Source organism: Micrasema longulum, unplaced genomic scaffold (assembly GCF_059751315.1).
Source record: "Micrasema longulum isolate JH-2025_06_02 unplaced genomic scaffold, ASM5975131v1 h1tg000220l, whole genome shotgun sequence".
Taxonomy (NCBI): Eukaryota; Metazoa; Arthropoda; class Insecta; order Trichoptera; family Brachycentridae; genus Micrasema; species Micrasema longulum.
Genome location: NW_028277425.1, coordinates 435,687 through 450,591, shown reverse-complemented (window position 1 = coordinate 450,591; position 14,905 = coordinate 435,687). Strand labels below are relative to the sequence as shown.

General features: G+C 32.6%; 1 protein-coding gene across 1 annotated transcript in view; it reads right to left on the bottom strand.

The window, feature by feature from the left end:
* Positions 1 to 14,905, bottom strand: part of SLO2 (slowpoke 2) — a 57,623-nt gene that overhangs the window by 27,131 nt on the left and 15,587 nt on the right. The window contains exons 7-12 of the mRNA XM_088243613.1: positions 14,410 to 14,606; positions 12,935 to 13,084; positions 9,800 to 10,112; positions 9,691 to 9,715; positions 3,875 to 4,043; positions 1,925 to 2,074 (exon numbers count right to left, since the gene is read on the bottom strand). Of these exons, the coding sequence (XP_088099739.1) occupies positions 1,925 to 2,074; positions 3,875 to 4,043; positions 9,691 to 9,715; positions 9,800 to 10,112; positions 12,935 to 13,084; positions 14,410 to 14,606 (1,004 nt within the window). The remainder of the gene's footprint in view (positions 1 to 1,924; positions 2,075 to 3,874; positions 4,044 to 9,690; positions 9,716 to 9,799; positions 10,113 to 12,934; positions 13,085 to 14,409; positions 14,607 to 14,905) is intronic.

Sequence of the window (14,905 nt, the reverse complement as noted above, 5' to 3'; positions counted from 1 at the left end):
TTAAGATAATATATAGGGTATGTATGTAGAAAGAAAAAAAATTGTGCAAAAATATCAAGTATATGGGATTAAGACATACATAGGTCATGCATATCTTTTAAAAGGTAAGCAGAAATATATTTAGTTTTACAAATATAGTAAGTCATTTAATAATATTATATATTTTGTGTAGACATAAATATTTTTAGTATGTAAATGTATATTAAAGTAATGCAATAGATCTCTGGAACTATTAAAAATGATTATCATAAATAAATTTTGAATGGATTAATTATGGTATTTGTATTTCATTTAAAGGTACAGTGGAACTCCGTTTATTCGAACTCCAGTCATCCAGATTGCCAGATATCCAGATCGTTATCAGGAAATAAGAAAATCGTATGTGGGACCTCGCTGCTCGTGAACGAGTTTCTTCGTAAGAACAATTAACGTTGCTGGACATAAGTTGAATTTCATTCCAATTCGCTGTATTTTTTCAAAATCAAAAAAAGGTAACTGAGAGTAAATTCTGCGTTTTCTTTCAAGACATTGCCTTAATTCATTCCATAATACCAGGATAATGTCTGGCACTCATTAATCAGAAAAAATTGAGTTTTACAGTATATGTATTTAAAAATAATTAAGTTACGTCTTTTAACTAAAGTGTGTATATTTGCTTGGCCAATTAAAAAATATTCATTATAAAAGTTAAATGGAAACATTTCTTGATTCTGGCTTACCGTGTATCAATAGATGATGGACAAAAGTTCTCCAAAATCTCGGTCAATTACGCGGTACCCAAAAAATATATATTAATATATTCATGGGGTATTTGAAATAACATACATATTTATGAATCGATAAATAAAATGAGGAATACATAATAATGTAATAAAATGTTGAGTAAAAATAATATATATATGGAAAGAAAAAAATAATGAGATGGGAATGTAAACTATGAAGAAATACATTTATTTCTCGGTTAAACAAAGTTTTTTTTATAATTTAAATAGGCTATTAAAATTCTAGGATTATTTATGTATTAAAACACTGACTTCATGCAATGCCCATGACAATTTGATGACAGTTTGGACATGCTTAATAGAATATCATATTTAAAAATAACATACCATATATTAGCAGTAAAAGTAAGCGATAGGAAACGAATTTGCGGTATGCGTGTATTCACAAGTCATGAATAGGTAGAGAAATGTATGTACATTTGATTATAAATATATAATGAATGTTGTGGTTGGTATTTGTTATTTATAAAATAAAGTCGTATTTATAAAAATATATGTAAGCGACGATACTTTTCTTTTTTGTGCAGTTCCAATTTAATTCCAATGATTTAGTATTGAAATAATGAAAGAAGTAATTTATCTGAAATTTATGTGAGTTTACTGATATTTGTAACAAATGAGATTGAAAGATAAATATTTCAAAATATTTTTGACCATCAGCGTTTTTTTAAAAACCTTTTATTTTTTATACGAAAAGAAAAAAAAATCTCAATGATTCTTCAAATTATAGCACTTTTAAAATGAATGTAATAATTTTGATCGGGAATGGAAGCCAAATTTTAGTAGAGTTGGGATCGAACCTCAAACCTGTGATATACGAGTAGTGTACGCGATTCTATCACATTACGCATATCGTATGACTTTAGCAGTGGTTTGATAGCTATGAAGCTAGCGTCACACAGAGATCACAATAATTCATATCAAAGATGCTCTGCGCACAGCTAAAACTTCTTGGCCTGTTGTGGTGCAATAAAATCAAATTGCATAGTTATGTGTTTTTGAATATTTAAAAAATATATTATTAAACTGTAATATAAAGCTTTGTGTTAATTCAAATTTTGGTATGAGGAGGTACTATTCAAAGCAATGATATTTCAAGCGGAGAAACATTTCACATCCAGACGAACATGGATTTAACATACGATATTTTCTCAGACGCCGATCGCCATGGTACGTCATCATCAAGTTCATCGTCACTTTCATCTCCTCCATCATCCAAGTGACCATCAGCGTTGATGTTGAACGCCGAGCTTGTGAACATATCGGGAACGGGCAGAATGGAAGGACGTCGGCTTCCTGTCAATAAAAATAAATATATGACAGGCATAGTTGATGCATCACAGGCTAGTGAAAATATGGGTAAACTTTTTTAGCAGGCTAGAAAAATAATAAATGAACATTAGGCAGGCAAAAATATTTTTTTTAATAAAAAACTAAAAAAAAAACTGATTGAGCAAAAGTGTGAGAGGAGTTTCGTGAAAATGTCTCATTGTCAATAAAATAAAAAATATTGTTTACTTCCTAAAATTTTCTTTTGAACAGTCTTCCGCCCAGATCCAGAAGACTTTCATTACACGTTGATTCAAAATCGACCATTTCTGTTTCGCTTTTATTACCCTCAATTTTCGATTTATACCAAATAATTACAGCTCATTCAAATTTTCAATCGACTTTGCTTATGTGTCCGTGACAGAACTTATTAAAATAAAATATTCTAGTTTGCCTACTAACAGAAATGAAATCTGTTGATTTGGTTCACCAGGCACTAACACAGTAACAAATACTTATTAAACATTCGAACACTCTGTACATCCCCATTATAACTTAATAATTAAAAGAAAATAAGCGTAATTAAATTTTTAAAGCATATTAAATGACAATATTTTGAGTTGGTCCAAATTTTTGTAGACAACGACTTCAACTCCCTGGGGAGCTGTTAACATTACATATTACAACAGAAATGAAGAACATTTTAGAGAAGGTAATATACATGTCTTGGCATCTACAGAGCTTATGACCTGTCATTGGCTGGTTTAAGTGGCCACTTTACACACTGTGTAACATTCACCATTCTGCCCATATTTGAAAATCTATATTCCTTCATTTTGTTCGTCTGTTGATGTTCGTAAAGTTAAAGAGCTAAGGACTTTATTTATGCGGATGAGATTCATCTCATTTATTCATAGAATACAGAGTTGCCAGCTTTCGTCAAGTTCAAATAGGTAAATTCAGAAAAATACATCAGTAGATTTCTGTAGATTCGTTTTTAACTGAAACAGCTAAAATCTGTTTTATTAAGTAGTTGCACATTTTCACGGGGCGGTATGGCTACAACTATACCACACTGCTATAAAAACAGTTTTTACTGTTTTTTTTGGAAGCAGTTTCACATATTTCAAGCAGTTCAAAACTCAAGGTAAGCGGCGGGAGGAAAGGTGTTGCTGCTATTATGTCACAAAAATAACCATTTGTTCAATATATTTGAAAGTCTGTAGAATCACAATCGAATTGTGTATATTTTGCTCTCAAAATCGGTAAAGTTGGCAACGCTGATGGAATATTGCAGTGGAATCTTGTTAATTATGTTTTTTTCTCTCTTAACTTGAAACCCCGAGCATGAAAAAAAGGTGGAAAGTTATAATTTTATTTTATAATGCTGATCTACCCACACAGTTTTAATTTTAAAAGATAATATTGTATACTATTAAATACAACTTCGAACTGTCATGTCAGTAAGATCGCAGTGAGTCACATCTTGCTGGGTAGTGGGGAGTGTTATTCTATAAAATGCTGATAACGCTCAGTTGCATTCCACCGGCAACACTACTGACACGTAATACTCGTTAGCCTCCACGACGCGAACAATGAGATCACACTCATAACGGCATGATCACAGCAGATAACGAGAGGATGAAAGGCGTGTTTCTGCCCCAACCCTTTCTTCCCAAACCCTCGCAGAAGGGAGAACTTCTTTCTTTATTCTGTCGGTACCTACCTAATAATCCGCCTTTAGTTCTCCACAGCAGTGGCACCTCACGGATCTCTATACTTGTGAAATGTCAGACGACGAAGAAATGTTAAATTCACTATACTTGCCTCGTCTTGAAAGTGATTCAGGAGACAGTAAATTGGCATCCAAAGATCTCGGGACTTCCAGATGACTTCCGGGAACCAACAAACTGTCGTTGGTAAAGGACACAGGCGATGCTTCCTTCAGACACTGCCTCGAATCTCCGAGATTGCCATTGTCCGGAAATGTCGCTAAATTATTCAAAAACTCAATTAGGTTCTGTAATTTGTAGAAAAAAAAATAGCAAATTAAGTACAATTCACGTTTTTAGAAAAATTACATTAATGGATTAGGTAATTCAAAATGGAATAAAAAGTTACAAAAAACCTTGTAACTTATCCTTGGAGTTAAGATTATTATTTTGGCAATCATTACTCAACATTTGTACTAATAAACTCACGTTGATTAGCATTTAAAATTTTCAAACAATTTAGAGGAAATGTACCAAATATGGCATACGTCTCGAATGAGAGATGATGGTGTGCCTTAAAAACTAAGCAAGAACGCCCTGTATAACCCAGCGTACCCACTTCCCCGCTGACCGACCAAAATATGTTATTACACGCCCGGATACCAGACACATCACAAGCGTCAGAGACAGTGATCATATTTTTGTGCCTTCCCAATTTTTCAAAATATTTTTTTAAATAAAAATATAAGCGTTCTTACAACTTACTCAAATTTTTCAATTTCGTTAGCCTTTTTTAACGAGTTATAAATAACTCACTTTTAGAAAACGTAACAAAATAAACAATCTTTTACCGATTGACATTATCATAGTCAAAATATTATGTTTACACAATGTTTCGAAGTTTAATTCAAGTAGATCTTTTTTCTGTAAATATATTGGTTTATATGGATTTTGTTCCTAATATGGGAAATCTGGAGGACCCTTATATGAAGTACTGTCTGAAATTAGGAACATTGTTTCTTATATGGAATTCAAGTAAAACAAAATGTTTTTATATTTTTTACGTTGTATCCAGGTTGCAGCCTCCTTATAAAATAGATCAGGGGCGCTTGGAAAAAAAGGATGTTTTCCAAAAAAGCACGAAATCAATGGCAAGAATTAAATCCAGTGAAAATTTTGCTATCATTGGTATTATATTTAGTGTTCCGGGGACAATAATATTATTGCATTCAAAATTGAAAAATCTGATGATCCCGTGTTACTTTTTTAAAAATAGATTTTTTCTTTTGTTTTACATTTTGTCGAAAATATTGGCATTCGTAAGTTTTTCAACATTTATTTGACACCTTGTGTTGCATAAATATGTTTCCAAAGATTTCCACCTGTAATATTTAATAAAAAAACTGATTATAATTTATTAGTTATTTCATATTCGGTACATCTCCTCTATTAAACGTTTTGTTGATTTATTTTTTCATCAAGATCGTAATTGGTTTAAATTATATTATTTTCTTAATATAAGACACTGGTTTATTATGCAAAATATTAGGTAGTAAAACTTAATTAATAATGTACGTATAAATTAAAAATATCAATAAAAGTGCACACCACTAACAGCTCTGACAAAAATCACAAGCTTTAATTTTGGTTAAAAAAAATTATTACAGATTGGAGAATAAAAAGTTTGATGGGTCCTGCTAAAAACAAAGCGTTGATGGTGCGTGAAAAATAAACAAACACATTCATTAAAAATGGTTTACTACATACCAAAGGTTCCATAATTCGGGTTATGTCGCTGTGGGGCAGCGATTCAAATCAAAAGTGTCTAAAAATGATCAACGTTGGTGTGCGTCGAAAATAAACAGGTACAACATGAAAGTACTTTCTATATTACTTTCTATATAAATATACATATTTTCCTAGGAGTAGCTGTATGCTTTAAGCCGGCATCTAATTTGTAAATCTACACAAATTACAAAGTTGATTAAAACATGAGATACTCTGATCGCATGAAATCAAAGCAATGACGAAAAAATTCACAAATCATAAAACAATGTATTAAATATGTCGAAATCTTCGCAAATTGGATTTCACCCCCCAGAGAGTTTATTAAGATTGATTGATATTACAAAAGGGATGAATAGCCTTCTTAAAAAGGGAATGTGATAGTCCTTGTATTAACAGTGCTTGTGGTCTGTAATTTGATGGATTAACTGATCATTTTACACATTTGCATCATTCGCCATTCTGCTTAAATGTAAATATTCGAACATCTTCAATTCTTCCAACGCTGGTTTTTTTAAAGTAAAAGAGATAAAAAGTTTAGTTATGCAGATGAGACTTCTAAATCATTTCAGCTAGTAGGAAACACCTAAAGATATTTTTCAAATTCATGTAAGCAGGTTCCTAATTTTTCACAAGTAGGCTTATAAAAATAACAGAGGAAGAATTGAAGAAGTATGGCGTTTCAAATAATAGGCAGAATGTTGAATTTCATCGTTTGCAAAGTTATTACCGTTTACAAGTTCTATAAACAGCTTTATTTCCATATAACTTTTTTGAAGATGTTCTCATGTCTGTTGCAATTCGCAATATCTTCAAATTATTAAACTTATGATTGTATGATGTTAATAAGTGAAATGGCTAAAAATAGATTCTTTGAATTTAAGTAATAGTTTCAATAAATATCGTAACTCCCTTCCCTGCGATTTATTTTTAGTTCCTACTCGAATTATTACATGCAAAGTAAGTAAGTAAGTGCAAGTTTGTAAAAATATCGCCATTGAAGGTAACGCCATTGCGTTAGGGTCAAATTACCTACAAATATTAATATTGTCTAAAGACATCTGATAATATATTTATTTTTTAAGAAGCCTAGATAGAAACGACTTTTTTAATAGTTTAACTTTGTAAAAAATTCAATGATAGTATATAAACTTGGTGCGGCGAAAAAAAAAATATTAACATAGACTAAAAAAATTACTGAAAATTGAAAGCTTATACAAATCTTTCAATATTTTCACTATCCGACCAACACTGGTCTAAGAATTATGAACATTGAGTAGTGTTTTCAGGCGTTTCCTTGTGGGTGTAATAATACGGTTGAACCTCGCCCACACCAATAAGGGTGGTCTAAAAATTACAAAATACATTTTTCAGAAATGTGGATGTTCAAAAATAAGCATGCTGGTGCATATAACACTATGTAAAATAATCATCCGAAGACAAGTTGTAAGTCTTGAGGTGGTTAGACTTCCATTTTTCCTTTCGAAAAGGGTTCTCTATAGTTAAATATTTATCGAAAGTGATTCACTTGAAATAATTTATTATACAATATATGTACCTAGATAATTTACACGTATCGATGAATCGTTTTGGTTCGGTTTTACAATTTTATTTATTGACTAACGAGCGCTTTCGCCTAAAAAGTCTGGTAAAACGTTTACAACATTTTCAATTCAAATACTATTTTAAAAGTTTAAGTAGATAAATACGAGTATTATTAATTTAGGGACGGAAGACATCACCAATCCCATGAATTGACGTTCTTCCCACATTCCTCACCTTTTAACTAGTAAATAATTATTTACCGGCCGAAACGGAAACTTTGGCTTCTGTTCTAGTTTCGGCCAAAACCGAAACTTATTAAAGTAAATTAAAAGTCACATCAAAGCGCCTAAAATTAGGCGTTTTTATCATTACACCTTACGAGTACATTCAATAAAATACACAATGAAATAAAATTCAAAAATTGAATGTGTAATTTTTTTTTTAGCGCTTTTTGATTCGTTGATAAGTTATGTATATAACTAATATGTAACAGTTCTTCAACGCAATTCTTCAAACTCGTTTTATTGGCTGAAACTGGCTGAAACCGAAACTTCTGAAACCCGTCCTAACACCTGGCGCCAAGACCATGACTCTTTCAAAGGACGTATATAACTATCTTGATAATATACAAGGGGTTTGAACCCCTTAAATCCATCTTTTGAAAAGTAGTTTTCACTAGATATTATGATAAATTTTGAACCCATGAATTTTTATGATATGAGATATTTAAAAAACAAAGCTCAATCTGGATCAATGTTCCCATTGTCCACTTCAGCACCCATTGGTGAAAAGGACACATAATTTGTACACCAAATACAGTGTATTTGGATAATTTGTTACGGCAAGGTAAGGCTGTCAGTTTTTTGCTTCAGGTACCAGTCTATCAATAATGAAATATTGCAGTAACAAACTTTAAAATCAATATTTTATGTCAACCCTACTGGGAATCAAGAATGGTAAACAAACGTGCTAATCACAACACAGCAAACAGGACTTATAACAGCCCTTGAAAACACTTGTCCAGGGTTCTGGTTCTATTTCGCTCACAGAACTGTATTCTTCATCCGCCTGGACACAAAGGGGTACCGATCGAGTCTTTTATAACATTTTTTCAAGAAGATGCCTTCATAGGCAAAAACACTCGTTGGTCAATAAACAAAACAGTTAAACTAAGACCAGAAAATTCGGGATATTTTATAAACGTAGATTTTTAATGAAATATCTACAAAAACGTCAATTTGAATTTGATAACATTTTCATGTTCACTTTTTTTTTGTTATTTTATAATCCTCTCCTACTCGTAATTTACATGAGTTAAAAAAGGAATGTGAAAAAGGAACAAATGACATTAGCAGTGAAACACACTACTGAGCAAAATTACCTTTTTGAACCAGATTTGAATCCAAAAATAGGCATTTTTCCCACAGGATTTCTAATGATTTTCACTTCACTTCGTTTCCAAAGACAAAACTGACGGAATAAACTCGGTTCAAAAGATAATAAGTTCACCCATGCGTGTGCAAAATTTTGTTGGCATTTGAGTGTACTCTTTCGTCTCTGCATCAATTGAACTCAAATTATCGTTACATCCAAAAATAAAGTAACTCACAAAAAAGTCTAAAGAACTCGTATGTCCAAATCATTATAGACTGGACTTAACCCTACGATAATTTTGTCGTGAATGTGAAATATTTACACACAGAGAAGAAAGCTTACACATCAATAAGAACCATTTCTGGCTATATTGCGAAAACCTTTTTTTTTAAACGTTATTTTTTAATTAATCACAAGTAATAATTTCAGTCTTGTAAAATTATCACATTCGTAAGAATATGTCTCACACGAATTTGTAGCGAGTAAGGGAAGTATGTTCATTTTATGTATAAATAAATATATACATTTTTTAGAGAATAAATGATGTGATTTTGTGCACAGATCGTGAAAAATTATTCACACATCGATCAAACATCCAGTCACGATATTTTGAATTACAATTTAAAGTACACTTTCAAATATTAGAACAACAATCTAGTTCTGTGCTGTTATTACATGTTTTTGGTTCTATTACATTATATTATTTTGTTGAGTTTATAAATAAATTTCCAATATATTAATTTTTTTATTAATACTATGCATTTATTGACAGTTGTTTCGCAATGCTTAAAAGGGTGAATGTTTGTCAACTCGATAACTTAAATTAATGTTTTTACGTAAGTAATAATGTAATGTAATGTAATACACGATTTTTAATTTTTGTTTTCGCTATTGTTTAATAATATGCATGATTTCATTTTCCATTATGTCGTATCCCAACTCAACACATGGCTCTTGGCCTCATCGAGTTAGGAATACGTTTTAATTGTTGTTATATATGTGTATTTGTATTAATAAAATAAATAGTTTGACTGATTTATCATTTATTTTAAAAGAGATATTTTTTTCTCGAAACTGTTTACCATGACTAAGATTTCTTTGTCTTTCGCATATTCAATTTTTTTAAAAATTAGGAATGAAATCAAACGGCACAAAAAACTAATGGCCGTACTCTCCGCAGTTGAATTGACCACGTAGTAGTCAATTTGTATTCAATCAAATACGCATGGTCAGTATTGTGACCTTAGTCTGTTTTCCTGTGAGGGAAAGGTTTGGTTTTGCGCAAGATAGGCAGATCAGGTTGGCGGGCAGACGACGACAACACTCACAGACAGAATGAGCAATGCTAGCAGGGGACGAGCCCGGCCCCTGTAAGGTCAGCTGCGGGGGCTCACATGCGGGGGGCGCGGGCGAGGGCGCGGGCGGCGCGGGGCCCGGGGGCGCGGGCGCTGGGATGGGGGCGTCGCCTGGCGGGCCCCCTTGGTTGTTGACCACAAAGGCCGAGTTCTCCTCCTTGGTGATGCTCATGTAGTAGCACGTGTCGGTCTTCTTCATGATGTGCCGCGGGCCCGGGTTCAGCAGGATGGTCTCTTCGTAGAACTCGGGCAGCTCGGCGGGGCGGACCCCCACGAGGGCCACGCCGTATCTTACACAACAAATACACCGATTGTAAGGCAAGCCAGAGAGAAAGTTTAGTGGTTTAAAAAAATAAATCTTAACTTACTATCAAACAAAGCAGAAAAAAACTTTAATGTATTATCTTTAAATTAATTCACCGCCTGCAACGTCATAAGTTCAGGTCATTGAATGTTTCTGACATTTAAATGTTGAACCCCTTAAAATATTTTTTATTGAAACTGCTTAACGTCAAAACACGGCAAACGTCAAAAAACATGGCTACCCTGGAAACTGAAAATTGGTCGCCGGTTGCCACAATAACATAACAACGCTGTAATTGAATGTTTATTGTAAACACGTGGTCACATTAACCCATGACGTTGCAAAATCGGTCATTTTTATTGTTTTTTTCATACATTTTCGAGAAATCTCGCCATACAATGAAATACTCATTCAATACATTTTTCATGTCCAATTTAATGTAATACTGAGCTTTCTTATTATTGTAAATAGCAATTTTCCGTGGTAGGCATCGCGACCATTTATTTATTTATTACATATCTACAAAATTAAACATAGATGACACAATTATGTCATCATTATTTTTATGTGCCAACTTGCTAGATAAATTAACCTACTGTTAAATCGGAACACATAATACAGTATATACACAACCATTCAGGTAATGTACATAGATACATTTATGTAATATTGTACGGACATATACACTCATAAAATACAACAAATTAACACAAGAAAGCCATTTTCAGGAGAGGCGTACAAGTTTGGATTTTGTCTAAAGCTAGGGTTTCCTAGGACAGCGGTGCCCGTATCTTAACGGCCGTAGTGAACGGTGATGCGGTGGATAGCCGTCGTAACGGTGCCGAGAGAGTGGTTTCCTATGAAAACGGTGTAATCAACACCGTTTAACACTGTTTTCCTAGGAAACCACACTCTAGTCATCGTTAAAACAGGGCTCTTGGCGTCATAGAGTTAGGATACGTTATTTTTTTTTTGTAATATGTATCTTTTATATGAATAAATAAATTTAAAAAAAAAGGAAAACACATTTCAGAAATTTATTAATATACTGGTTTAGCGATTTTAATACTACAATAGTTTTCAGTTTAATTTAATTTAAAAATGAAATAATATATTTTTAATTTCGAAAATTTATTACATTATAAAATTTATTATAATACATATACATTTTAAGTAACAATAAATAAGTGATAATAGTAAAAATCAAGGCAACAATCAATTATTATTCTGGCAACACGTTGTTCGCTTATTTTGGACATTTTAGGGATAACTGTTTCACACGGCTTAAAAGGGTAAAAGGGGGCGAAAGAAGCGCATGAAATATTAAAATCAGCGTATGGAAATAATGTGGTGACTGTGAAGAATATTCACAAGTAGCGTAGGCGATTTAAAAGAATAAGTCTATTAAATTAATGAGTCGGTTAAAGATGAACAAGGGTCAGGACGTCCTTCAACCACAAAAATGATTTGTTCAATTGACTATTAAAAGAACTAAACATCTCGTACGGGTCCGTGCAATTTCAACAAAAAATTTACAAATGATCGAGTGAATGCGAAATTTGTAGCGAAATCTGATTGGTGAGTTATAGGTCGAGAAAAAGGTATCTGTCTGTAAATTTCCAATGTATTCATTTGGTTTTACACCATGTGACTTTTGGCTCCTTTCAAAAATAAAAACACTGTAAATTAAAATGTTTTGACACCATTCGAGACATTGAGAGGCCCACGACGGAGTTGCTGATGACCCTTCCAAAAAAAATTTCCAGACGTCCTTCGAATAATGGAATCAACGTTAAGATAAGTGCATTGTAAGCCAAGGAGATTACTTAGAAGCAGATGAATTAAAATTTCAAATAAGCTTGTTAGTTTGTTCTTGGTAGAATTATTCCCGGTATTTTTTATCACGCCTCGCATATGTTTAAAAAAGTTATTTTATTATATTTGAGGGTATCAGAAGCAAACTTAAAAACCTATATTAAAGGAGTTACTGAGATATTTGCGAAAAACTTTGAAAATAGAATTGTGGGATTTCTAATTATGCTTCATCAACTCAATGGAGAATGCTAAGTTTGCGGTGTCAAGTAGTATAACTGAAATCTGTTTTTGCATGATTTAAATACGGTTTTGAATTACGCTATTATTCGGTGAGACTGGTGTGACGTCTGACGTTGTCGGTCGCGACAAAACCCGGTCAATGATCAACATTTATAAATAAAAGTTGAATAAAACTACAAACGTATTTTTAATATTATAACTTTATCATTTACTTCACATATGGATATTTTATTCCAATTTTCATTTTGATGATCCATACGTATGTTTTCTTCGCTGTAATTTTGTTTTTACTTCTTTAATTGCATGTTTTTTGACACCAATATTTGAAGAATTCTAGTAAAAATTTAGGACCATTACGCCTCCTGTATGCCGACTTAATGAATCATTTTAAAACGCTAGAGCAATATATGGATTTCTTGATTGTAAATTTACATAATAAAAAATTGCAAAATTGTAACCTGTATGTAATAAAACATAGATACTAAGATATATTATTATACTAAACACATTTCTGTAATTTTAACTAAATTTTCAGTTTACGAAAACTAAGATAATTTAAATCATATTGTTATCGGCACTACCTGGAAAATTTTTAAAAAGTGCTGAACTTTTCGTGGTTTTATAAAATAGTCTAATGAATAATTATTATTACTTTCAAAACTTCAAAGGTAATGGGTAATTTTAAGATTGAATTATCTCAATAAATATGTTTTTAAATCTCCAATAAAGTAAGAATAGCAAAATGTAACTTACTTGCGGTGTGAGTGAAAGCTGGCATAAGTGAAGCTTTTTCCTTCATATTCTCCAAAAAAACGGCTATCTCCGAGAATGATGTGGTAGATTTCGTTTCCTGAGCACTTTCCGTACAAACGGTGCCACTCTTCTTGAGATTGCTGTCCCTCCCTAAATCAACGATAATAATTAGTCTGTAGATGATGAAGAATACAGATCTGTGTGTAAAATAGAACTAGAATCCGGGACAAGTGTTTTTCTCTCATTCGCTTATCTCAGTTAAAATTTCTAAAAAAGAAAGTATGAATTGAGGTAAGTCCGCCTCACGATGGTTAGGGTGTTATAAAAAATATATCATAAAGTATGAGAATATTTTATTTTATTGATTATACTGTGCTTGTTTTTATGAAATGACAAAACATGTTATTTATTATATTATCTGTAAAAACAATATTTTGAGTTTGTCCAAATTTTTGAAGACAAGGACTGGATCCAACTCCCTGGGGAGCTGTTTATATTAACATATTACAAAGAGATGAATAATATTTAAGATAAGGTAATATAGAAGTCTAGGCATCTACAGGGCTTATGAATTGTAAATGGCTGGTTTAAGTGGACACTTTACCCACTGTGTAACATTAACCATTCTGCCCATATTTGAACATCTACATTCCTTCAATTCGTTAATCTGTTGATGTTTGTGAAGTTAAAGAGCTGAAACCTTTATTTATGCGGGTGAGATTCATCTAATTGAATTATTTCGCCTACATACTAGGCAACACCTGAAAATGTTCTTCGTGAAACGTGAAACAGTCCTTGTCTACAAAATTTGGACAAACTCAAAATATTGTTGAAAAATCCACCTGGTCCATGAAGAAGTATAGAAATTGAAAAATAACATTTTTAGGCGTTGCCTAGTATGAAGTGGAAATAATTTAATTAGTTGAATCTCACCCGCATAAATAAAGGTTTCAGCTCCTTTACTTCACAAACATCAACAGATGAAAGAATTGAAGGAATAAATTTTCAATTGAACGTAGTTATGCAGAAAGCGGCTAGTCCACAATTTCGGAAAAATGAGATATTGATGTTATCGGGTGCAGTAAGGTCGATTCTATGTTCTGCTAAAAACAGCCAGACTGCTTTCATATAAAAAACAGTACTAATCACCTCCGGAAAAAAGTGTCGATCACAAAAACGGCATTTCTCAATTTGCAGAAAACACCCACAAAACTAGAAAAATCTTATGGTACTTTAAAAATGTTTTAAACTGGTCAAATACACAATAAGATTCTTGTTTGTAATATATAAAAAAACTTATGTATTCATTGTTTATCGTTTGTTAAAGTAAAAAACATTCTATTCACTCTACTCTACATAGCTATTCACTCTTCTCACAAAACGGCTATTATCCCAGTTTCACTTTTCTATGGCTGGCTGCTTTCTGTATAACTACGTTTAATTATCTGTATAGGTTGACAAATGAATTGACTTACTGTCCTCGTGAGGTGTGAAGCAGCAGCGTGACGAGGGTCGAGGCTCCCGGGCAGGTGCAGTTGTTAGCCAGAAGGGCGTACTTGAATTCATCCTCGCAAACCACGTACTCGGCGAACTTAACGTGGAGCTTGTTCTCGGGTCGGAAGATCTGAACGTACTGAGGCACGTTTGGGGCAAAGTCTTTCACAGCCAGGACCTGATGAAACATTTAGATTTATTTTCTTAATTTCTCAAGCATGACTGGATGGCATCTTTGAGAAAGAGAACATGCATCCGTGGGTACTTGTCTAGAGGACAGACAAGGAAACATTCAAATTTTATCCATTAACACATAGATACGTGGAATAACCACCCACCAATCCTGATTTAGGTTGCACCACTGATTTATTTGTTTGTTTTTTGTATGGATTTTAAAATTCTATTAAGTGTAGGGTATTGTTCCCATAGAACAAACCTTTTGAACTTTTTCAAAGATGGTGAATAGTAATTATATTT